General features: G+C 44.1%; 1 protein-coding gene across 11 annotated transcripts in view; it reads left to right on the top strand.

Moving 5' to 3' along the window:
• C1h10orf90 (similar to human chromosome 10 open reading frame 90) overlaps nt 1–24,611 on the top strand; it is a 233,575-nt gene that overhangs the window by 182,336 nt on the left and 26,628 nt on the right. For 8 of the 11 annotated variants that reach the window (XM_039106695.1, XM_063286673.1, XM_063286459.1 and 5 more), the window contains 3 exons: nt 16,038–16,322; nt 19,152–19,330; nt 21,951–22,128. In XM_039106695.1, the coding sequence (XP_038962623.1) occupies nt 16,038–16,322; nt 19,152–19,330; nt 21,951–22,128 (642 nt within the window). The remainder of the gene's footprint in view (nt 1–16,037; nt 16,323–19,151; nt 19,331–21,950; nt 22,129–24,611) is intronic. The other 3 variants (XM_039107617.1, XM_063287197.1, XM_063287020.1) reach the window with 1 other exon arrangement.

The raw sequence follows: 24,611 nt of genomic DNA, 5'->3' as shown, positions 1-24,611 counted from the left end.
CCCGTCCAAACCAATAAAATAAAATAAAACGCCCAAACAGAAGCAAAAAAAACAAAACAAAACAAAACAAAAAACAAAACACAAACTATAACTCAATAAAAAGATGATGTTCCTAGTGTCCTGCCATTAGAGAAAACTGATTTTTCCATCTCACAGCAGGTACAAATGGCAGTTCCATTGTTAACCTTTACCCTAGTAGCTAGGTTTTTATTTAATTCATTCATTCGTTTTCTAACATAAACACTATCACATTATAGTTGGACAGAACAAGCTAACAGAAGGAAAAGGTCCAAGAGTCAGAGGCCACTGGTTCACACTCCCTGGAATCCCATGAAAACACTAGACTGAAGCCATAAGCGTAGGCGGGTGCAGGCCCTGTGCATGCTGCTCGCTCTTGGCAAGTTGATATGAGGTTTGTTTGCGTTGATTTAGAGGCTTTGTTTTCTTGGTGTCCTCCATCCTCTCTGGCTCTTATCCTCTTTCCACCTTCTTTTCTGAAGGTTTCCCTGGTCTCTGACGAGAGAGGAATTTGATGGCGACATCCATTTGGGACTGAGTACAGAGTTCATTTTAAGTCCTGATTTTCAGTGATACTTTGGGTGTGGCAAATGATGATATTAGTATTTGATTAACATTTAATCACGATTTGATTAGCATTTTATTACAGCTTTTTCCTTAACCATATATCAATTTTTAATTTATTTTTTATTTTTACACTCCAGATTTTATTCCCCTCCCAGCCCACCCTCATATTCCACATCCCATACCTCTTCCCCCAACCCCTCTCCATGAGGATGTCCCCACCCCACCATCCCACCAAACCTCTAAACTTCCTGGGACCTCCAGTCTCTTGAGGGTTAGGTTCATCTTCCCTGACTGAACCCAGACCCAGGAGTCCTCTGCTGTATATGTGTTGGGGGCCTCATCTCAGCTGGTGTATGCTGCCTGGTTGGTGATCCAGTGTTTGAGAGATCTGGGGGTGGACAGGTTAATTGAGACTACTGGTCCTCCTACAGGGTTGACCTCCTCCCCAGCTTCCTTCAGCTTTTTCCTAATTCAACCAGCAGAGGGGCGAGCAGCTTCTGTTCATTAGTTGGGTGCACATATCTGCATCTGACTCAGCTGCTTGTTGTGTCTTTTGGAGGGCAGTCATGATAGGTCCCATTTTGTTAATGCCCCATAGTCTCAGTAATGGTGTCAGGTCTTGGGGACTCTCCTTGAGCTAGATCCCACTTTGGACCTGTTGCTGGACTTTCTTTTCCTCAGGCTTTTCTCCATTTCTATTCCTGCATTTCTTCAGACAGGAAGAATTATGGGTCAGAGTTTTGACTGTGGGATAGCAACCCCATCTCTCACTTGATGACCTGTCTTTTTGCTGGATGTGGACTCAACAAGTTCCCTCTCCCCACTGTAGGCCATTTCATTTACCCCCTCCCTCCTTTGAGTCCTGAGAGTCTTTCACTTCCTATGTCTCTGACATATTCTGGAGGGTCCTCCCAACCTCCTTCCTCCCAATTGCCTGTTTCCATTCTTTCTGCTGTCCCTCAGAGCTTTAGTCCTTTCCTCCCACCCAATACCAGATCATGTTCTCCTCTCTCCCCACCTCCATCCTCTCTCCCTCCCTGTCCCTTCCTCCCCTTGTGGTTGCTTTCTTCTCCTTCCCAAGTGGGCCCTTCAGCTTGTTGACCTTTTTGAATTCCGTGGACTGTATCTTGGGGTATTCTGCACTTTTTCTTTTGGCTAATATCCATTTATATCTTGAGAAGCATCTTTGTATTTGAAGTATGATTTTCTCATATCCAACTAGCATTTCCCTCTCATTCTTGTGGTTACAAGTAAGTAACAGAGTCATTAAGAAAATACAATTACCTTTTTTAGAAATTTTCTCTGCAATGGACTTTTCTGGAACAATGCTCATCCTCTGAGCCAGCAGGCAGGAATCATTTCTTGTCAACACACCAGGCAGAGCATGTCAGTATCCCAGTCATTCAAGGAAAATGGGCAGTGTTTGTCAGGGATAAGGAGGTTCTTAGGCTGCTGGTTTAAGTCTGAGTGTGTGAGAATACTTGGTCCCCAGATGGTGGCACTGTTTGGAAAGAGTGTGGAACCATGAGGAGCCAAGGATTAGCTGAAGGAAGTAGGCCCTCTTGGGGATGGGTCTTGAGGTTCATAGCCTGGCTCTACTTCCCTAGCACGTCCCTGCTTTCTGATGTGCTAAAAGTGAGCAAGGAAGCTACTTTGCCTTCTCAACCATGATGGACGCTGCCCTCAAACTGTGAGCCAAGTCCTCCCTCATTTAAGTAGCATCTGATCAAGAATCTAGGCACAGCAATGTGAAAGTAACTTGTAATCCGCTTGCACCTTACACATTGCCCAGTGCATAAACCTGCACAGACCTGTAACTACTCTAGTATCACCACCAGGAAGGGGTTGAATTTCCTTTCCTTTCTGTTTTGCTTTTAAAATCCCAAATAAAAACAATACATATGTTTTCCTCTCTGTAGGGTATTTTTAGACTATCTGGGAGATGAAATGGCTTTGGTTCAGCCACATGACTGCCATTAGCACTAATGGGAGAAAGGCGTGTTTGTGGAGAAAAAGGCTAATCCCCAAGTGTATAAATAGCAGCTGCCTGTGGCCAGAGGGCAGCCGTGACATGGTGTACATCACATGCTGCGTTCTTGAGTGGGTATCTGTGCTCAAGTCAGCCTTCCATGTGAGGTAGGATGGACCAAAGCTTAAGAGCCTTTGAGATTTCAGAGGTCCTTTCTCTGGCCCAGCTCTTGGCCTCCCACATCTAGACAGGAAAGGCTTCTCTGTACTTGATGGGAAGGCTTGTGCCTTCTGGTTGAATTTATCTCATAGTATATTCTTTCCCGCAGTTTCAGACAAAACACTGGGATCCTACACTTACCCTAGTGACCAGACTTTGCTGAGAAATTAGTCTAATTGGTAATTTGTTTCTGACCCTGTTGTCTGGGCCCCAGCTCTGTAGGTGACACACCAGGAGGGCCATTCACATGCACAGACCCAGAACTTCCCTCAGTATCTGCCACCTTGTAATCCAAAGGTCCAAATGTCTTGTACACCTCAACCTTGAATTGCTGAAGTGCTCTATCGCTCCTGTGAGGTATAGAAAGTTGGGCCCCATCACTATACACCCTGTAATCCTTTTCCCTAGTCTGGTGCAAATATCTGACTAAAGCATTCAGGACACTTTAGAGGTATGGGGGATTAAAGCATGTTCACCAAAAGGAAACTGTCTCTATAGAAGGGAAGAAACAGTTATTGTCCTCTCTTTATTCTGACTTTGCATTGCAAATACACTTAAAATCCTGAGTCTCCTTTGGCTCCTGCACATAGCTCTTTCTCAACTGTTTCTAGTGATGAGGATGCAGTGATGATAAGACAGAAGCCAGTGGGGAGAGGACTGTATAGCTGGGCCCCTCTCACACAGCTGCTTACACTCAGGAAGGTGGTTGAGTGGGAGAGTGCTATTCTAGAGACATAGACATATTGGTGTCCTTCTGCAATGTCAGAATTCATTGAACAATGAAACTGGTGTTCATTAATGATTTCCTTTGGTAGATGGCCATTGGCAAGTAAAGATTCTTTTATTGTAGTCTTAACTATTAATCATAAGTAATAGTGTCTCAAATCACAGATCACACTTCGCACAGTAGAATGTGTGTGTGCATTTGTGTGTGCATGTGTGTGTGCATGTGTGTGTGTTGGTAAGTTGTTGAATGGTTACAAAATAGTTGAACACCTTGAGACTGGATGGGTGGGTGGTTTGTTCATAGACATATAGTTGATGGATGGCAAAACCAGGGTGAAAATGGCTACTAGCACTCTAGTGATGCATTCCAAGCTGTTGCTAGCATTTTCATGTCCTGAAATGAAGTATGTTACAGGCTCAGCCATTCTGAGAGCTCTTGGGTCACAGTAAATAAAGGTTGTACTGAGGGGTTATGTCAGCAGGCTGAGTGTGATTGGTTCCTGGTGGCTGGTGACTTCTCTCTGCCCACCAGAGGACTGGCTGAAACACTGAGCTCCATGGGATTTCCCGGGTGTTTTAGTAACTGTGATGTTACATGTATGTTTATGCTATATCTGGTAGCTCACCAAGCACAGAGACAGTCATTTTATAATTTCTGAGAAATGACTTTACTTGAAATACTGCTCTGTTCAGGACTTTTCTGAATCTTTCACAAATGAACTTTTTTTTTTTTAAAATCTAAGTTTCAACTAATAAAAACGGGATTAAAAAAAAAAAGTCTAAAAGCTTCTCTTATATCCTAGGTCTTTTTCCCAAGCTACTAACAATGTGTATGAATAATGACCACTTAAATATGTTTTTTATAAACCAGCAAGCACCAGTGTGCCCTGAGGACCTATTTGCCTAAAAACTCACTTTTTGAAAGGGGATCTATGGTCATTCCACTGTGAGACCTCAGATGCCCTTGGAAGGTGTCAAGAGAGGCAATGAATATGGACAAGTCTGAGTACTGCAGCAATAGGGTGGGCCCAGGCGTAGAACATAGATGCTATCCCCAGAGAAGTTCTGAGCTTAAATGATGTCCTGGGCTTAAAGACTCAAGGAAAACTAATGAGCTGTTTTCTATCCACAAGAACCTGATCTTGCCTGAATATTTGCACCAATGTAAGGTCGAATATGGTATAAGGGGAGAAACTCTTACTTCTTTCCAGACTGCATGTGGCTTACTGCTAGTAGAACTAGTTTTATATAAAACAGGGTCAGTGTGTGGGAGCTGAGTGTTTTAAAATGCCAGGACTCAACAAACCCCACACCTTACCCATCATTAGCTATCATCAAGGATAAAAGATTGGTGATGTCTTTCCCTTCTTCAGGTAGGTGTGTGTGTGTGTGTGTGTGTGTGTGTGTGTGTGTGTGTGTGTGTGTGTGTGTGTATGTATGTATGTGTATGTGTTTAAAAACATACATTTTAAAGGTTTATTTATGTATATGAGTACTCTATATACACCTGTGTGACTAAAGAGGGCCTCAGATCCCATTAGAGATGGTTGTGAGCCACCGTGTGATTACTGAGAATTGAACTCAGGACCCCTGTGCTCTTAACTTCTGAGCCATTCTCTCCAGCCTCTTGGACTTTTATATTAAGCATTGACTGGGGCAGGGGTACTTTTCAGTGAATTTCCTCATGATTACACACACACACACACACACACACACACACACACAATTTTCACAAAGAAATTTCTTACTTCTCTGGGGCATATGGTAAATACTTTCACAAGACAGTAGCTTTTAAGAACCAGTTAAACACATTTCTAGTTTTCCCAGCCTAAGCAGTCTCTTGAGTGAAGTCCATAGACTGTTCTGTTTCCTGCAGAATCATTTTATTGGAGAGAAATAAATAACTTAAATTCTCCATGCTATGGGAGGGACCAGGAAGCAGAACTTTGGTGAGACACCACCTGTTCATGTCATTGTACATTACAGTCCTTTGGGGAAGAGATGAATATGTCAGAGTGTTAAGTGTTCATGTCTGAAAGTCGCAGAAGAGAAAGGCAGAGGGAGCCAGCCAGCCTTGCTGACTCAGCCTCCTTCTGAGGCTTGATTCATTCCTAGTTGCTATTTTCACACACTATGTGCTTTTCCATGGAGGCCCGTGGGAACATCTCCAATTTCGATTGTCAAAAATAGCCTTCAAAGAGCAGAACATTCTTAGGAGAGGCTGCGTGTAGAGAACATGCTTCCAGCTGGGTTGGGTTGATGTGGTTGAGGCATGTGAACCACGTGATAGAATTGGAAAGCTAGCGGGATCCTAATCTGGAAACCCTTCCAGCTGCTCCGGAAGTAATTCTGTTCACCCCAGACAATACCAAGAAGGTCAGAGCTTTTTCTATGGGGATCCTCTAACCTTGGAATATGCTTCCTTTTCTGATGTAGGGTCATTAGAAGTATTGTTACCCTTCTTGAGTGGGGGAAAAGAGGTCCTACTATTAGAAGGAAAAAAAGGGGAAGGGGTGGGAGGGAGCAAAAGGATAGCATGATAAACGGGTATCTTTTTCTTATATCTTTCCTAACCCCAGCTCCTCAGACTGCTGTGAATAATAAGTTCTTAGTTGAAAACTGTCATAGGAGGTAAAGTCTATCATCAGAACCACCAACAGAATTATAAAATCCTTTGTTTTATATCTCACAGGTTTAGGCCCCATCTTGGTCATGTATATTTAGCATGATATTTCTAGTCCTGATTATTCTCTTCATCATGCAGCACAAAACTGGGCAGTTTCTGTCTCAAGTCCCATGACCTTGAAGTGAGGCTGAAGGTTCCCTCTGGCTCCATGCTAACTGAGGTCCCTTTTCTCCTTACTATTGTTAAGTCTTGTGCATTCATTTGCCCATTTGTTTCTTGTTTCCATAAAAGTAGAAAATAGGGGATGTGTTCAAACTATTGCCAGAAAACAGCATCTAAACAAGAGCCATGGTTTTGCTAATGCAGGAGGCAGCAGGGTGTGACAGGGGCTTATGTTCACCAGTGACATGTGGATATTCAGAAACAATATGTAGGCCTTGCTGTGAATGTTGTTCTAAACACAAGGAGATTCCTGGTAGCAACATCCAGGTCTTGCTGTATGTGGACCATCAAGACCTTAAATCTAAGCATAGCTGTAACTGGGTGGGAGTAAGGCCCAGATGTCTTCAAGAGGTTTCATCTATGTTCTGCTAGGTTTCTGGGAAGGCTTAGTGTTCTTGGAGGTATCTTTGTGTTTGGTACCTTTTGGCTTTCTGTGGGGCCTTTACATCTCTTGGTCACTGGGAGGACAATCTCCAGTCACAAATAGCAGGTTCTATCACATGGCTAATCCTTATCTGATTTATTTGTGGTTTGGTGATTTGGGATGCCTAGTACTCTTTGACAACATCTCAGTGCTATAGGTGAGATGGACTATTCTGTGGATCTACTACACTCTGCCCAGTGCAGATCCAAATGACCTCCTTCCATTCTACAAAAAAGACTGTCTTCCCCACTGTGCTGATACCTCAGCGTTGGGTCTGCGCTACTTGCCCTGGGTTTATTTTAAGTCTGTAGATAAGAACAACTAGGCAGTAATGCTTGTGAAATTGGTGGAGTGTCTTATAAGCCACCAGAGTGAAGCTCCCACTGGGGAACCACTAAGTGGACACAAGTTCCCATGTTGCTTTATTAAACCATTGTCAAAGGCTATTTGCTTTTCAAGTCATACCAAATGCTCATTTTCCTTTAAAAGGTGAGTTTAGTCCATTTTATTTATTGATAAGACTGACATTTGGAGCCAGATCTGTAATAAATAGACTTATAATTACACTCTCAATTCTGTCCTATGCTAGATTTCTAAGATGCCAACTCTGCTTTTCTGTGTCTACATCTGCATGCACACAGGTATATTTACATATGTAAAGTTTGTGGGTTCATCTGTGAGATTCCTTTCTGCTTGCATCTTTTTACATATCCTGTACAAACATGTGGCCGATGAGTGGATGAAAAGAAGGACAATCCAAGAAGCTAGATGGATACAGAGCCTTCAAGACCATCCCTGCACATTCTCAACTTCTTGTGCATACTTAGAAGGAATGTATGTCTTTCATCTTTGATGTAAGCCTTTGGCAAATGAAATCCCAAGTGAGGTGAATCACTTGTGAATAGACGTTCATAGCTCCCTGAAGACTACTTATATTCCTAATACCAGAATCATATAGGCAAATGTCAGCTTCTGAGGTGGCCAAAGAGTCCCCTGAGGCCAGAAGAGACTTGGAATGCTCCTCAGTTATAGATGTTTGTATGAGATGAGCCTCCTAGCAATTGACTACACTGAAGGTTTACTTCAGAGATGGAGTGGAGTTGACAATCATTGGTCATGAAAGATGCTTGTAGTAGGTGTCATGTTCTTAGTGGTAGGAGGAGAGGGCTGGGGTGGATGTAATCATCCTGGGTGTCTTGTATCCTGTGTCTTGCCATGCTCTCTGCCATAAATATAATGGACTAAACCTCTGAAATTGTAAGAAAGCCCCAATATGAATGATTTCTTTTGTAAGAGTTGTCATGGTCATGGTGTCTCTTCACAGTAATAGAACACTGACTAAAATAGAAATTGCTATTAGGGAGCAGGGTATAACTGTGATAGGTCTGGCTGGGCCTTTTATTTGGGACTTTGGATTAGGAAAACAGTTGAATGCTTTAATTAGGGCTTAATGGACCATAATAGCAAGAAATATGGAAAGTGATGGTGCCAAGAGTAATGTAGATTATGACATCCTGACTCAAGAGGTTGCAAAGAAGTATATTATTAATTGGCTTAGAGACTGATCTTGTGATATTTAGCAAAAAGTGTGACTGCTTTTTGCCCCTATCTACCTGAGGCAAAACTGAAGCATTTTGGATGAATGGTATTGGCAGAGGAAATTTCAAGACAGTCTAGTATTGACTGTGTCTCTTAGATCATTAGTAACCATTCTTATGCAGCTCTATAATGAAAAGGAGCAGTCTGAGCAAGGGAAAATATAAGATGTACAAAATTAGGAGGAAAAGAGCACCAGGAAATGTAATGGAACTAAGTCCTGGGCTCAAGGCAATAAAACTTTTAAAGAAAAACGTGATGCTAAATGGAAAAAAGGAAGTAGTAACCTTAGAAACAAAACTCAACTCAGCTAAGCTTTCTGTTTGTGAAAATTAATTAAGAAAAGCTTAAATAATGAAGGAAAATCTTGGAAACAGAAAGCTAATGAAAATGTATTTGAATGAGGGGACCAAGTTCCAGTCCCATCAAGCAGCAGAACTTGGCAGGTCAGCCACATGGCTCTGGCTTTAGAGTCAAGGATACAAGAAAGGGGTTCTGGAAGCTCCTTCAAGGAAAAGAGGAAAAGCCATTGAGGCTAGGCATGTGCCAGGGGTATCCCTGCATGAAACTATGAAAGTCAAGCATGGGTTTCATTGGGGTCCCTGAGATTTTGGAGATGCCAGAATTGTGGGATACCTGCTGAGAAAAGCTACAGACTAGGTATGGAAACAGCAGAAGAGAAAGAAGTGTGTTGCAATTAACAAAGCTGAAAGGAGTTGGAGATCTGAAGAGCACTTTTAATGGAGATGTAAAGTTTGGGTTTGCCCTGCTGTTTTTCAGTCTTGCTTTAGTCCAATATTTCCTCCACTATGCCACCTTTCCTCCCTTTTGGGATGACTAAGATACACTAATGCCCACAAAAGGAGCTCTACCTGCCTCAGATAGTCACTGTAGGCATTGTTTGTCAGAGAGGCTCAAAATGTCAGATTTCAGAACTTTCTTATAATAGTTCAAGAGGTAGAATCCAGAGCTTCAGATACTCTACTTCTAAGCCATACTCACAGCCCAGTATTTTAATTTCAAAATACTTTTGTAAATTTTGACAGTCAGCATTTGTGACATTTTTAGCTTAGGAAAAGCTAGTTTAATGGAAAAAGATTTCAGTGAGAAATAAAAATATCTCTTTAGATGTGACTAAGTTCTGAGAAATATTTGAAATGTGTGTTTCCTATAATGCTTCCCAATCAGAGGAGTCGTGCTTCTGGGTGAGGACTGTGGAAAAATAGATATTCTAGAGATATCTGAGGGGGACACAGAACCCGACAAACTTGTGTGTCTTGGTGATGGTGCTTGCAATGTAGTAAAGTGCTCCTGTTGTGGAGGATAGGTATGCACATGTATGTGTGAGTGTAGATTGTTACTTCTGCCTCTGTATACATTTTGTTTGTGTAGACATTTTATTATTAATATCCCAAACCTCTAGAATTATGATATATTGGGAAAAGAAGCATCCTTTCTGGTTTCTGTCTGGGGGGAAATAGGCATTATTGCTTTGCTGTGATTGTATGCACAAGTCTTACAGGAAGTGAGAATTGCGTTAACAGTTCTCCACATTGTGTGGAGCTTAACCTTAAAATAACACCAATGAACACATGAGGCTTTTTTTTTTCTTTCCTCTTTTTTCAGTGTTACTGCTTATGTAGACTTGCATGTTCATATTCAAACACCATAATGAAATCAGCCCAGCGGCTCTCTCTGCCCAGCCTCTTTCCTCAGTCAGTGACTATAGCTACTTTTTACAAGCCTTCCTTTTCTGGTCATCAGTTCCTCCTCCCTTTCTCTACTCCTTCAGAAAGAAAAGCTGCTGATATCTGTGTAGTCAGTAGAAAGCTGCTCACTGTCTAGGGAAGGGCTGACATCACCAGGAAGCTTCGGTTTCAGCAGCATAAGTACTCTAATGTTCTTCACCTACCTCTGCACATTCTCCAGCTTTTGCAGCATCCCCTCTTTCTCATATGTATACATGTGTATCTTCATGTTACATGTGCAGATTGACTTGTATGTAGGTACTCTTGGATGTATGTAGAATCTAGAAGTTGGTTCATCCACTCTCCACTTTGCATACTGAGGCATGGTCTTTCATTGAATCCAGATCCTCTCATCTCAGCCTGTCTAGTGAGTCAACTTGCTGAAGAGAACCCTCATGTTGGCCACTGAAAATGTTAGAATTTCAGGCTGTCTGCTCAACCCAACCAACATTTGCATGAATCTGGAGGTCCTAGCCCCTGTTGTCAGTCTTGCATGGCAAATACTTTATCCCCTGAGCCACCTCAGTGACAGAGACTCTGCTCCTGCAGCATAAATCAATGTGAGGATCTAGCAGGAGGAACCCCCTGCCTCTCCAGCAGGAGGGAGCTATTTACCCCATGTCCTTTCTGCCTCTTCACCCTTTTCCCTTTCTCCCTCCCTTGTCGTTAGGATGTCATGCACTCTGTAGAGATGAGCAGAAATATACTGAAGCAATTAATGCCTAATTTTAAAGAGAAGTCTGCAGTGGGTGGGGTGTGATACTACCACAAAGATGCCCATCTCCACACAAGGAGACCCTGCATCACACATCAAAGCATGAAGCCTGAGGTAGAAGAAAAGAGAGGGATTTCCTACCAGCCATGCTTGTAGAAAGAGCCCATTTTATGTTTTGTTTCCTCACTGTTTCTCAATGACTGCAGGCTGGCTCTACTTTCTTTGATTCTCCCTGCATTGCAATTGAAGGCAGAAAGGAAAAGAATAAAAGTGAGCCATACCTGCTGGGGAAATTGGACACTTAGAAAGCCACCATCCTTCCTGTATTTTCCTTCCTCCTTGGAGGCATTAGCATGACTCATGTAGAAGCCTGCCCCTCCTGCTTTCTCTTCTATACAGCAGACCCCTCTCCTGTTCTGCTACTGCTGAGAAAGCCTGAGTCCTCCCTGCAGGACCTATGTCTGCATTTACAATGAGTGTCTACCTGGGTGAGAGCCCACTCTTAACAGGTTTACTTCCCTGGTTCTCAGTTTAGATGCTGTCATTATGAGGTTTAGTGAACCAAATTTGTCCATTGAATGTACACAGAAGAGTTGTGAAGGCAGCAGGGTGGAGGGTCAAAGGTGGTCAGGGGCCACTAAGAGTAACAGGGATACAGTGGTAGAGCGCTTGCCTAGGAAGCGCAAGGCCCTGGGTTCGGTCCCCAGCTCCGAAAAAAAGAACCAAAAAAAAAAAAAAAAAAAAAAAAAAGAGTAACAGGGATAGCCCTTAGAATCCTTAGGACATCCCGAGACACACCCCATCGGTTTAGAAACTGATGTTTATGCTAGTGATCCAGAGACAGTGTCACAAATTTCAGCTACTGTATTTTAAAGATGAAGGCAGTTGAACAATAGTCTGGCCTTTGAGGAGACTACTAGATGCAAATGTGGAGGAAACTTGTGGCTTATGCTGACACAGGGTCCTGCTTTCATTAGGAGGCTCCTTAGTAGATTAAGAATCTATATAATGGGGCTGGGGATTTAGCTCAGTGGTAGAGCGCTTACCTAGGAAGCGCAAGGCCCTGGGTTCGGTCCCCAGCTCCGAAAAAAAGAACCAAAAAAAAAAAAAAAAAAAGAATCTATATAATCTGTTTTAAGGAGGTGGGAAGCTGTGATGTCAGCCCTTAATATGGTCTTTGTCTACCAGGATGACTGTTCTAGAGAGCTTAAATCACTTCTCTGGTCTCTCAACATCCTGGCATAGTTTAATCTAGTTCACATAGCAGTGAAGGCAACATGAGTTCTACATGTGATAGCCTGGTCTGCACTGTGGACTGTGTAGCTGCCCCTTATGAGCCCTCGTGTCCACTCTTTCTGGATTTAATGTTCTGCCTTTGGCATCCAGCTGACAGAATCCTAGTGCTGTGTCTGTCTTTGTGAGTAGTCACTCAGAACTTTGTTGTTGCTGTCTGCTGTGATACCAAGTCCCTCAGTCATTGCAGCTCTGAAATCTATACATCTCCTGGAGACTGGGAAAGAAACTGGAAAGTGACTTTATCAAGTCAGCATGAATGGTGGCATATTACTGCCACTGGAGGTCAAGTATCCAGAGAAATGCCCACCTTGTTCTCCTGTGTAACCTGGTAGTGCCCCAGCCTGGCCTGCATAGGCCCCTTCTTGGCTGATCTGGATCCTGTATTGCCAAGGTCCTTGCTACCCCATTTATACCAGGCTTCTCCTTTCGGAGGCTCTGGTTTGCTTCCTGGTTCCCTGCTCCATCTGTCTTAAGATCTGCTGCTGTACATAGATAGGTTGGGATCCAGAAATGTGGAGTAGCACACTCTGCCAAACCCACAACCACTAGCTGGCATGCCTGACCATGCAGTAGCCCAGCATGGTCTCATTGGCGCTAGCCATGTATGTTTGGGACCTGATTTGCTACTAACTTCTGGCCTTGCCACTCTACTAAACTCTCTTCTGGAAGCCTTCACACAATAGGCACAGTGTCAGGACAGTGTTTTTATGTATGGTATACAGAATTTTGGTATTAAAACCATATAAGTGTAGTGGATAATACATGATGGCCCAATGATCTTCCCAGCCAAGGATATGTTTGTTTGTTTGTTTGTTTGTTTGTATTTTGTAACTCCTGGGCAGAATCTTCCGTTGGTGTCTGTTTGCTTTCTAGTATCTACCTCAATCAAATTCCAGGGCAGGAAAGTTTGCTAGAGAACGGAGCCCTAATGTATCAAGCAACACCATGTAAAGAATCTGACATGTTCCTGTTAGGAAAAAATGTGCAGTGCCAAACCCTCTCCATGTACAGACTCGGGAAGGAGACAAAAATCACAAAATCTGGCATAGACGCTGCCTTTTCACGCTTCTTTAACCAGAGCAGAGCCTGCAGTAGTAAAGTATCAGCTCAGTAGTGTCTGGGTGAGGGTGTAAAATGTCCCAGACCGGATCCTACCTCAGAACAATCAGTCCCCGCTTGGGAGCGCTGTTTGGGCAGGTTGTGGAAACTTTAGGACATAAACCCTTGCTGAAATATATAGGACCATAGCGGCTGGGCAGGTTGTTTGGGTTTTGGCCGGAATTCTCTTTACTTCCTGGGCGGGAGAAAATGAGGAAGTTGCTCCACAAGCGCCTCTGGTCTAACACCAAACCACTCCCAGCATGATGCTTTCCCACTGTGAGAGGATCTATCACCCTCAATCCACAAAACAACAACAGCAACAACAACGACAACAACGAATCCTTCCTTCCATTGGTTGTTTCTGTTGTGTATTTTAGACACAACCTTGAGAAAATGAATACAGGCCATGAATGAACAACCCAAAGTCCCCCCCCCCCCAGTGTATGGAACTAAGAAGCCGTCACACTGTCTGCCTATCCCTGTGTAGGCCCATGGGATGGGCTTATTCTTTCTTGCAGAGTAGACACTTGAGAAAACAGCTCGTAAATCTCCTTTCATTTTTCCAGTGTACCCATTCCTTTCCTCCACTCCCTCAACATAGAATTATTTTTAGGAGCCCTTCTCACTGCCATGGCTTTCAAGCTCATATTTCCAAACTCACAAAAGAAACACTATCAGCAAGATACCCATAGAAATCCCAAAAGATACACGCCCAATAAGTTACCCACTATAGGAACTCTATTCTACTCTCTAGGATTGCTTCCCTTTCAAGTCGCAAAGCATTTAAACTCACACCTATCATATTACTACAATTAGGCAGGTAACCAGAAAAGGAGACGAGGGCTGGCAAATGACAGATATTAGATTGGTGGGAATATTGGCCCACTAAACTCCATAAATCTATACTAAATACATTGATTGAAATAAGCTTAGGTGCAGATAATCTCTGTTAGCCGGCAGAGATTGTATCCCTGATAATTAGTGGGTTTTTGTATCTCTTTTTTCTCAGCATCTCTAATGAAAGGAAGCCATGTAGGAAGGTTGACTGTTATAGGCCATTTTTCTGCTCTACAGTATTTTATAATTAAGCATAATTGGTGATTTTTTCGGAGTAAAGGTTTATAAGCCTGTTTCCATACAATTTAGCAAAATACAGCTTTATTGTACGTGGTGATGTCTCCACTTCATAAGCAAAGTCCAGCAGCTGCCCCACATTCAGCTTGGGACCAGTAGGAACTTTTCCTGTGTTTTGCTTTAAAAGCACAGGGAATACAAATTCACTCTCATAGTGAGCAGGAAGAGAAAGTCTCCAACTTAATTCCTCTGGGCTAGACCCCAAAGTCAAAAAGGTGATTTTAGGGGTGCCCATGTTCTAATCCTGCTGCTTCTCACATTGGACGGCATGGCCTAGCTTAACCCACATCCAGTTGCTCTCAGATATACAAGGGGAAAGCCAGCTATAGAAGCTGTTGACATCTTACCAGTGACATGCTCAGAGTAGGTGTCACGGACCCATGCTCTCCCGTATAGGACGTACTCAAGAAAACAGTGCGAATCTCCTCTCACGACTCCAGTGGTATCCAGCATTTTCCTCTGACAGAATGCATAAACGTTTAGAGGCTTGCACCTCCAGTGGAGCCATTTCCTTTCAGGGACCTCAGCATTGGCTGATGTTAACTCCAGAAGAGTCATGACTTTACTTAAAACAGGGATTTAAAAAAAATAATAACTTATAGAATATTATGAAAGAAAGTTTAGGGTTTTTTTTTTTTTATATCCAAGCCTATTAAACAGGGAGCAGAAAGAGTCTACATTTCCATTCCTACCTCTGACCCTGCCATTTCCCTCACCATAGTATCTCTCTAGACGTATTGAATGCAAAGTAACCTTTGGTGAGTGTACCTCAGAACACCTGCCTCTTTGAGCTGCTGCAGAGCACAGATGTATACAGCTTCCTTCACTGGCCTTGACTGGTGGACATAGGTCTCTGGGGAATTAGATGTAATACTGTAGAGACAGCTGTGGAGCTACTCATCAGAGCTTGGCAAGGGCACGATCCTCTGCCTCTCGCCCCTGCCCTTGCTATAACCTGCAGCTTGATATCAGCGGCTCTGTACTATTAGGAACAACCTAATGCTTAGTGCCTATAAAATGCTCTAAGCATTGTTATTTTCTTCTTACATAAATCATATTATTTGGTACATTATTTTAATATTTTACATGATAATATTTTAATATTAATGTTTACATAAATGTTATTTGGTACATTAGATCTAATTGAATAATTCTGTAGCATATATTCTAGTTCTATATTTGTTATGTAAAACCCAATAATATGGTAAATTACTAATAGCTAATAGTCACTCATTGTATTATTACACCACCTAGATTTTATAGATGAGGCTATGAAAATTTAAGTGGTAGAGGTAGGATTTGAACTCAGGTGCTAACAGTTAAGCCCACCTTCACTATGGTCCATCCCCATGCTGGTGAGCGTCGTAGGGAAGATGGTACTACTTCTGAAGACCACCACTGGGAGTAGTTCCTTTGTAGCTAAATATATGGTAACAATGTATACAAATGAAGCCAAACTCATGGTAACAATATATAAAAATATAGCACCTGACCTATAGTTCAGGGTCAGGGATGATGACCACATATGAGAGTTGTAACTGTATCAACTGCTACCCACTCTTCTCGGTAGCCCTGTTGTAGCCCACCAGCCAGAAGAGCAAAGGGGTAAGGCATCAAGCACTCAAGAGGTGGGCTCATCTAATAATGTGAGTTAACTCTCATTTTATTTTTAATAGAAACAAAAGTACTTTCTCGGAGCAAGAAGCAGCAGCACCAAGCACAAAGGACTCTTTCTGCTTTCCCAGTGGGACAGAAGCCCATTAAACACTTCCCTCCTGATGGGGACAGTTTACCAAGCAATGATGGTCAGCCTAACATCCTTTCTGAGTCCCACAAGAGGCAACACTCATACTTCATGACACCCAAAGTCCCTCTGTCTGGGTTTTTTTGCCCTTTACAAACTGTGTGTGCCTCTCTGCAGGAAGATGATGCTATTCAGATAGAAACACAGTTCCCCAAAGGTAAGGAGCAAGGGTGGTAGTCCCTGGGCATTTTCTTAATGTGCATAAAGAAGATAGCTCAGTGCCTTTCTGGAATAGTTCGCACAAGCTGGCTTTATGGAGGTGTCAGAGGAAAAAGAAAAATCAGGAACAACAAGTAGACTCTGTGGGTAAGTTATACTCCACAAACAAAAGGCAGTGCTATACAGATCATGAGGCCTCCAGATTAACTACAACCATGGCTAGTGCCAGTCAAGACCCAGGAGGCTACCCATAGGGCAGAACAGCCTCAGTTTGGGAAGGTCTGTGGTGCTAGTGCAGCTACCCTGAAGGTAACATGTCTCTGGGGTGACCAAGCTCACACTAACTGGCTGGCAGGAATAATAGCTAAAGGATGCAGTCCCTGACACACAGACAACATTTTAAATGAGCAGCGTGGGCCCTAGTATTCATAGGCAGGACCCCATCACCATTTCCTACAGAGGAAATAGAAATAGCCAAGTTGGACATAGGCATCAGATCCCTGCAGGTCAAGCTGCTGACCACTCCTAAATACCGTAGTGAACAATTCTGTATGAAAAGAATGACACAACAGAGAATAGCCTCCGGTGACTAGTAGTATAAGTGAGAGAAACTGGACTTTCTATCACCCTGAACACATTTTTGAAAGAACTTAGAAAGGGACAGAAAGACACATACAGGATCACATGATTTGGGGTGATAAAAATTAGAATGACTATGGTAATTGGCAAAAGTAATATTACTGGGAGTTGGTTCTTATGTTTTTAACTGCCAACTGATTGCAGAAGCAATTGTTAAGCACCAGCTGTAAACTGGTCAGTACTCTTGGAGGTGCAGGAGGCACAGGTCTGTTATAAATAACAGTGAACAATGAGGAGCCTGAGGATGACCCACACTCTGGGAGGTCTGAGCAGACATTTTTGTCCAAAATGATCTGAGCTGGCGCTTGAGATGCCAATGCCGTTAGAGATTTAAAAATCATAGCACAGGAAAAAAAAATCCAAGGATGAAGGGAAAGGTACACAAAGTGAAGAGTTCCAGGAGGGTCTTGGCTACTATGGAGAATTGCAAGGGGCCCAGGGACATGTGATTCTCCAAGGGTCCCATTGTTTAAATCAGATTTCCCTCTACACCCATGGCAGGAGTCTGAACTGCAGGCAGGGCCAAGACTTTGTAAGAGAGAATCTCAATGGGTTTACATTCCAGGCGATGGCCTAGGAGCAGTATGTGGACAGACAGGGAAGGGACCAGGCTGGGACTGTCAGGGAGGAGAGAGCAGGTCTTTAAGGCAGGAGAGGTCTGGGTGAAGAGATTTTGGATCTTGGAGCAGATACCATGAGCAGTGAGGAGTCATCCTGCTAGAACTAGCCCCGAGGTTACCATATTCACATAAGGATAAAGGAGGAAAGAGATTCGAAAACACTAGTTCCTCTGTGAGCTGGAGCGGGGAGTGGGGGAAAGGGGTTCACGTGGAGACATGCAAACAGGGTGGTAGAGACTGGCATTAACTTTGGAGGAAGAGCGTGCTGGCTGGTGGCTAGACCTGAGCTAGCCTGAGCTACTAGATAGGCCTGAAGAGAACGTGGAACAATAAAGGAATCTTTAGAAGGTGCCTGAAGGCTGGGAGGCTGATCTAAGCACCTCTAAGTAGTGTGGTATTGGCAGAAAATCATGTGGTATGAAGTGGAGGAGGAGTCGAGGGAGGCTGGGTTACCTAGGGGCTGAAGGGACCTGAGTAGGGAAAGGATCCAGTCAGAGAGGCTACAATTGTAAAGAATGAAATGATACCAGGGGCTTGGATGAACTGTCTCTTGTGACCAGGAGAGCCTCCTCATAGCCACCTTGAGTCTCCCAGAATCATCCGCTTCTAGGCTCTATACATGGTGTTGTGGATACTTGGGGAACAAGCATCAGATGCTGCAGGGAGGTGAAGACAGGCTCCTACAATCCAACTCATGACCATGCTGCAGAATGTGGGAGGCAGGGAGGCAAGGAGGTGCCCTGGTCATTAGGACTCATCCTGGAGGTGGGGATTCACCAGAACCAAAAGCACTTAATAGAGATCAGAGGCCACATAGAGCAGGAAGATGCTGGACTAGGACAAAGGAGGAGTTAGGTGGGGCTGGAGCGGAGAAGGTACAGCAGGGAGTAGAGGTCAGAGGGCAAGAGTGAGCTAAGAGTAATGGGAAGATCTACCCTGCATTCCAGACCAAGGCTTGGTCAGGAGGTGGCCTGGAACAGTTACTAATGCTATTCTTTTAACCCCAGGATTGGCCCCTATCTGCGGTGCTAAGGGATCAATTAATTTTTTACCCTTTCTACAAAGGGAAACTAAAATGGCCCCAGGAAAGGGCTCTGCCAGCTTTGAGAGAGTGGTGAGGCTAGTGGTGGACTCTGGAAAATGAAGGGGAGGGGATACATAATTGAACACCATCCCCAGTCATTATATCATTAGTGCGGCAAACACAAGACAGATTAATATGCTGTCTTGAAACAAGTGAACTGTAATAATTACACAGGACACACTTAATATGAGATCCAGACTAGAAAAGTCTTCTTTCATTTTGAGCAAAGGCATTCTGAACACTGTAATCTAAGGAACACCTCCATGGCCTAACTAGCCAGTCACGGACTCAGGATAACTGCCGCAGTGACTGGGGCAGCTGGGAAGGTCTGTGATGAAGCTGGGTCTCATCAGCTTAACAAGGCCCATTAATAACTCACTGGTATTTCTATATTCTAAATTGTCTTGTGTGTCTTCCTCCTGTGTCAGTCAGGCAGGAGAGCCACTGAGTGCCTTCTAAATGTATTACGGGTCTGCTTTCCTAGATTACACGTGCTGTGACTTGGTTGTAAAACTAAAGGATTGTGAGAAGCATGAAGACCCCACTGTCACACCTGAGCCCTCACCAGCAACCCCCTCTCCAGCAACCCGAGCGGGACCACAGAGCTCTGGCCCATTGGAAGACAGTTTTGAGCCTCTGATGGCAAGTTCTATGACCTTGCAGGTAATACCTCTTACACATCCCCATCCTGGCTTAACTCCAGCTGAGGGGAGGTCTCTCTTGGGGAGTGTGGCATGCACCTGATCTCACTTCTGCCCGTGACCCAGTCTTTCTCTCTATGTCACTCTGGCCTTTCCCTAACATTTTCTAAAACATCTCCTCTGTTATTTGCCTCATGGAAACAATGACACCCGACTCCACCAGGTAAGAATAAGGATTGTTGGTTGGTCGTACAATGTCAATCAATGACCACAGCAATGAAAGGGTTCCCAGAGGTCACATGGGGTCATATCACATTTGAATTTTCAAAAGATCTCTATCAGATGAGAGCCTCTGGACATCCCATAGTCAGATGAGAGTACACAGCCTTTGAACAATTCAGGAAGCTTCTCAAGTTGTATGTCCATGAGCTGAAGAACATGGAAGATATTTTTTAGCTGCTTCTCTGGTTATGGAAGTAATGTGCATATATTGATCAAAGTTATAGCATTTAACATAGTGGATGACCTCAGAGAAAGTTGCTGCTCCTAGCACACTGTGTAGTTAAATACACTTTCTGGGAAGACATTTGCTATGGGGTACAACTCCCTACAAGTGTAAAGAAAGTTCCATTGACTCACTGCTGCATCCTTGGACCTCGATGAACTGGTGCAAAACATCTAGGGTGTCCCCACAAACCAAACATCAAGATGTTCCCAGATGCATGAGCAGAAATACTGCAGCCACGCTTGGACCAGCAAAGGTATCCATCCTCGGGGACTTTGTCTTCAGCTTTGACCTTTCCCTGAAGCTTCAGCACAGTTAGTGACTGGCGAGTCACTTGCTCAGTAGCTAACAGCAAACAGACTCCTTTCTCAGTGCAGCAGCCAGAGGTCCATGCATGATGCAGATGGAGCTCATGCTGTGTTCTTCCTGAGCCCCTAGTGAGCAGGGAAGGGAATAGGACACATCTAACCTGGAAGCATACCCAGCAAGCCTGTCCTCTGAGCACCGGCCGTAGGCAGACCCAGGATGATGCCTGTGAGAGCTAAATTGATGAAATGCAGCATGTGTCTCTACAGCAATGCTTCTCAACCTGTGAGTTATGACCCCTTTGGAAATCGAACAGACCTTTCACAGGGGTGGCCTAAGACCATCAGAAAATACAGATAATTACATTATGATTCATAATAGCAGCAACATTATAATTGTGAAGTAGCAGTGAAAATCGTTTTATGGCTGGTGGTCACCACAGCATGAGAAATTGTAATAAAGGGAGCATTAGGAAGTTTGAGAACCACTGCTCTACTGCCTAACATGGAGACAGCCAGGTGGGACCCGTTCGTGCACAAGGCAGTCTGTGAGGTACTGTGATGCTCTGGTTGACCTTAAGGATTCAGTAGGGCCTACTAGAAGAAGTGGGAATGGCTGCCACCAGTACTCCTATGACTAGAACAAATTTAAGCAAAGACATTCAAGGAATAGGAAGGTGGGAGAATGAATGGTATCACGGTGTAAGTGTGAACTTAAACTGCTGGGAGTCAGCACATTGTTTATTAAGCTACCCTGAGTCTCATTGTTTACATCTGTCTGTTTTAAATACAGCAGTTTTCAGAATCAATGCAGGGATTCATAAAAAGGGAGGGTATAAGTGGCTTCCCCAATGTCTACCATGGCAGCCCTGTGTGGCTGGTCTTTGCTACCTTGTGGGTCACTACCGCTTATCCTGCTGCTACCTGATTCGAGCCCCTATCTCTAGGCAGGAGAGAAAGGATATAGGGGACACAGAGAGATAGAGATTCTTGAATCTGATTTCTTCTTTGAGAACAACTACTAACAAGTCACAGCCAATCCCACTTACTGGGGCTCTAGCATTTATATACCCTATGAGAAGTTTCCAGAATAAACATACAGTTGCAGAAACTATCTGCGGCTGATGAACTCACACCTCTGTTAGAGCATGAAGCAAATCATAGTCAGCTGCTATGGAGAATCAAAACCAGCCCTACATCTCTACACCTTGGATTAAAACAAAAGCACATTCTTACATCTCCAAAATTCTAAAATATCACTACAGCCCTGCACATGTTTCTTTGTACAAGGAGACACTCACAAAACCACTCTGTATAGCAACGCCTTCTGCCTCTATCTACCCAGGAGAAGCAGTTCTCTTTATAGATAGGCCTCTGAGAAGCACCATTTTCCACAACAGGAGGACAATGCCTGTGCTTCTTAAGACTCTACCCCCAGCTGGGATGAGTATGCTAATTTCTATCTAGTACCTGCCTTTTAGTCCTACCCATGTCTCTTGGACTATGGAATTACAGAACCCTGAAATTTGGGTTCCTCATCAGTGAGTAGCTTAGCAGCATGAATCCACAAATAAATGTTGGCCATTTGTACCCAGTGGCTTCAGTGCTAGTTATTTCTTGGTCCTGATACAGTGTGCTCTGTGCTGCTGTCCAGTACTGACCTCCAGTATCTTGTCATCAATGTGCCCATACTGTCTTTATACACGGTCTTGGGGACAGGGGTTGGATTTGCACTGTGGCTTTTGCCTCAGAGCCTTGTGCTCCTGATTGTCTCCCATTGAGCAAAGTCTCCCTTCTCTTTAAAAACAAAGTCTGTTCTTTGTTCCAATTAGGAAGCGCTGGAAGTCCATAGACCTCAGTTCATTTCTCGCTCACAAGAACGGCTGCAAAAGCTTAAGCACATGGTACAGCAAAGGAAAACCCAACAAAAGGAGAGCCTGGGGCAGAAGCAAAGCCTACTTCCTGTCCGCGCCAACAAGAAGCAGTTCACCATTCCCCATCCTCTTAGTGGTAAGTTGTAGGTGGCTCAGGAGACCTGGACAGACTGGGGACAAACATCCTCAGGTCTGGAGCCTTCGCTGAAGGGATGGTGATCCCAAATTACACCACTGGCATGCACAGACCTCAGCATCCTGAAGCCGGCTCTGGGAGTCAGCTCATGTTGAGCATATGGGCATGCAACTACAGAAATAACTTGGGACACAAATTCACCATTGTAGCTGGGAAAGGAGCCACACCACCGTAGGAGCCAGGATAGTGAGTTCAAATTCTTGGCTCCTAATGGAGCCTTGCAAGCAATCTCCCTTGCCCTTTATAGATTGCAAAACAGACCTGGGGCAAGAAGTTGACTCCAGCTTGTCTGCATCAACATTCGTCATCTGGAGACCTCTTCCTGTTGTGAGCTCAGAGGAAAGCAGGCTAGCTTGTCCAGCACAGTGAGGCCAGGGTCAAAACGACCTCCACTCACTCACTCACTCACTCACTCACTCACTCATAGGAGAAGGAGTTAGCGGGAACCTTTTCTGGGCCCAGCCCCATGTTGGAAGCTGGGAATATCACTGTGAGCAAATGACCTCAGTTTTTTTATTTCCATGGACCCTCATAAACAGGACCCTGAACTAGCAGACTAATAAGAGATGAAGGCAAAGACTGGGGCCATCAGAACACTTGTTGTAGGGCCTGCCAACTCAAATCTTAAAATCCGGGGACTCAGAGAAGCCTCTGTTTTATGACTGTAAATACAGGAATGAGATCTCTCTTCCTAGGAAAATGTTTTGGCCCCTAGGATGTGAGATCATGAGTATGATTCTGAGTAGAAGTCCTCTGGGGAAAATAGCATATTAAATAAAGTGCAGTTTAGCAAAGTTTACCAAGGTCTCAAGATGTGGGGGAAGCAGGAGAGAGAGAAGAGGCCATCTGTAATCGGTTCCTATTAGACTCTCTTCTGGGTAGACCAGCTCCTTCCTGCATCCAGAGCACTTTAGGAGAGCTTTCTAGAGACGCCAGCAAGAGCACAGTCGAATGCCTTGTTTTCATTTAAGGGATCTGGCAAGTTACCTGTCACATTCCAGAATGATGAGAAATGGAAGCCAACCAGACAGATGTGTCAAGGACTAGCCCATCACACTGTGTGTCTAGCTAGCATTTCAAGCTAGGTGTGGACACAAACTTGATCTAGGTGTATTCCCTAGGGGACTGTTTCTCAGGCACAGGTGACCTAAGGCATGGTGAAGACCACATGCTAGCCACAGTGGGAGTATCCCCTTGGCACCTTCACTCATGCTGGGTACGAAAGTTGTCACTTGGTCAAGAGTTAGGCTAGCGACACTGGTGTCAACAGATAAGCACAATATAGATGCAGGCACAGATAAGCTAGCATTGGGCGATCTCCATTTTCAGCCTTTGGTTTGTGTAAGAAGAAGCAGAGACAGGTGGCCATAGGGAACCCAAGACAAATCAACTTCTACAGAGAACGGGTTTGGTTTAGGCTCGGATTTTGAAGTTTCAGGATGATTAGTTAGCACCATTGCTTCATGTGCAAAGTGGAACAAAGGTGCTCCTCTCATGGCAACCAGGAAGCAAGTGAGAGAAGGAAGAAGAGACCAGGGTCTCTCAGTATCCTTCAAGGGCACACCTCCCGTGACCCGAGAATGCCCACTTTACCCCATCTCTTAAAGTATCTGCTACCTTTCTGCCGCTCCAAGCTGGGGGCTGAGCATTTCACACACAGGAGGACGCTACAGACCCACACTGTAGCAGGTGTCATACTGTGCTCCCCCTTTCCTGGCGTAGACCTAGCTATGCCACAGCAATGGCAACAGTATCGGAGCAGGTATGGCCTTTGCATGCCCACGTTACTTTCTTGTCATACTGTAAGAAATCGCTACATGCATGCTGGCTTAAGATGATGGACATGCATTATTTCAGAGTTCTGGAGATCAGGGGTCAAAATCGAGGTGCCTGCAGGGCCAGTCTTTTCTGGACTCAGAGTAAAGCATGCATGCCACATCTCTCCCAGCTCTGGTGGCTTCTGATCATCCCTTGGCTGGTGCTCCAGCTGGTGCTCCTTGGCTGGTGAATGACCCCTGTAAGTCTCTGCCTTTGTCTTCACATGACCTTCTTCCTATCTGTATGATCTTGAATCCAAATTTTCTCTCTCCATTTAAAGCTAAAGTCCACCCATCCAGTATGACCACATACTAATTTGATTATATTTGCAAGGACCATGTTTCCAATGACAGGGTCAAAAGAAGGCCACAGTCACAGTTTGGGGAATGGACTTGAATGTATCTTTTGTGTATGTGGGGGGCACGCATGCAACACTGCTTGAAACGTCAGCCAACTGTGATGTTTTCCCCAAAGCAAATATCCTTCCAAGCTCATGGGCTGTAACGAACATTTTAAAATTGTATATAACAATAAAAGGGACCCAGTCTGGATGCATAGTATTAAATAACCAAGTCACCTTTCTATTCCCCCAATCCAAAGACAGT

This window comes from Rattus norvegicus, chromosome 1 (genome assembly GCF_036323735.1).
Source record: "Rattus norvegicus strain BN/NHsdMcwi chromosome 1, GRCr8, whole genome shotgun sequence".
In the NCBI taxonomy this organism is placed as follows: Eukaryota; Metazoa; Chordata; class Mammalia; order Rodentia; family Muridae; genus Rattus; species Rattus norvegicus.
Note: the sequence above shows the minus strand (reverse complement) of the source record. Positions and strands in the feature narration are given on the sequence as shown.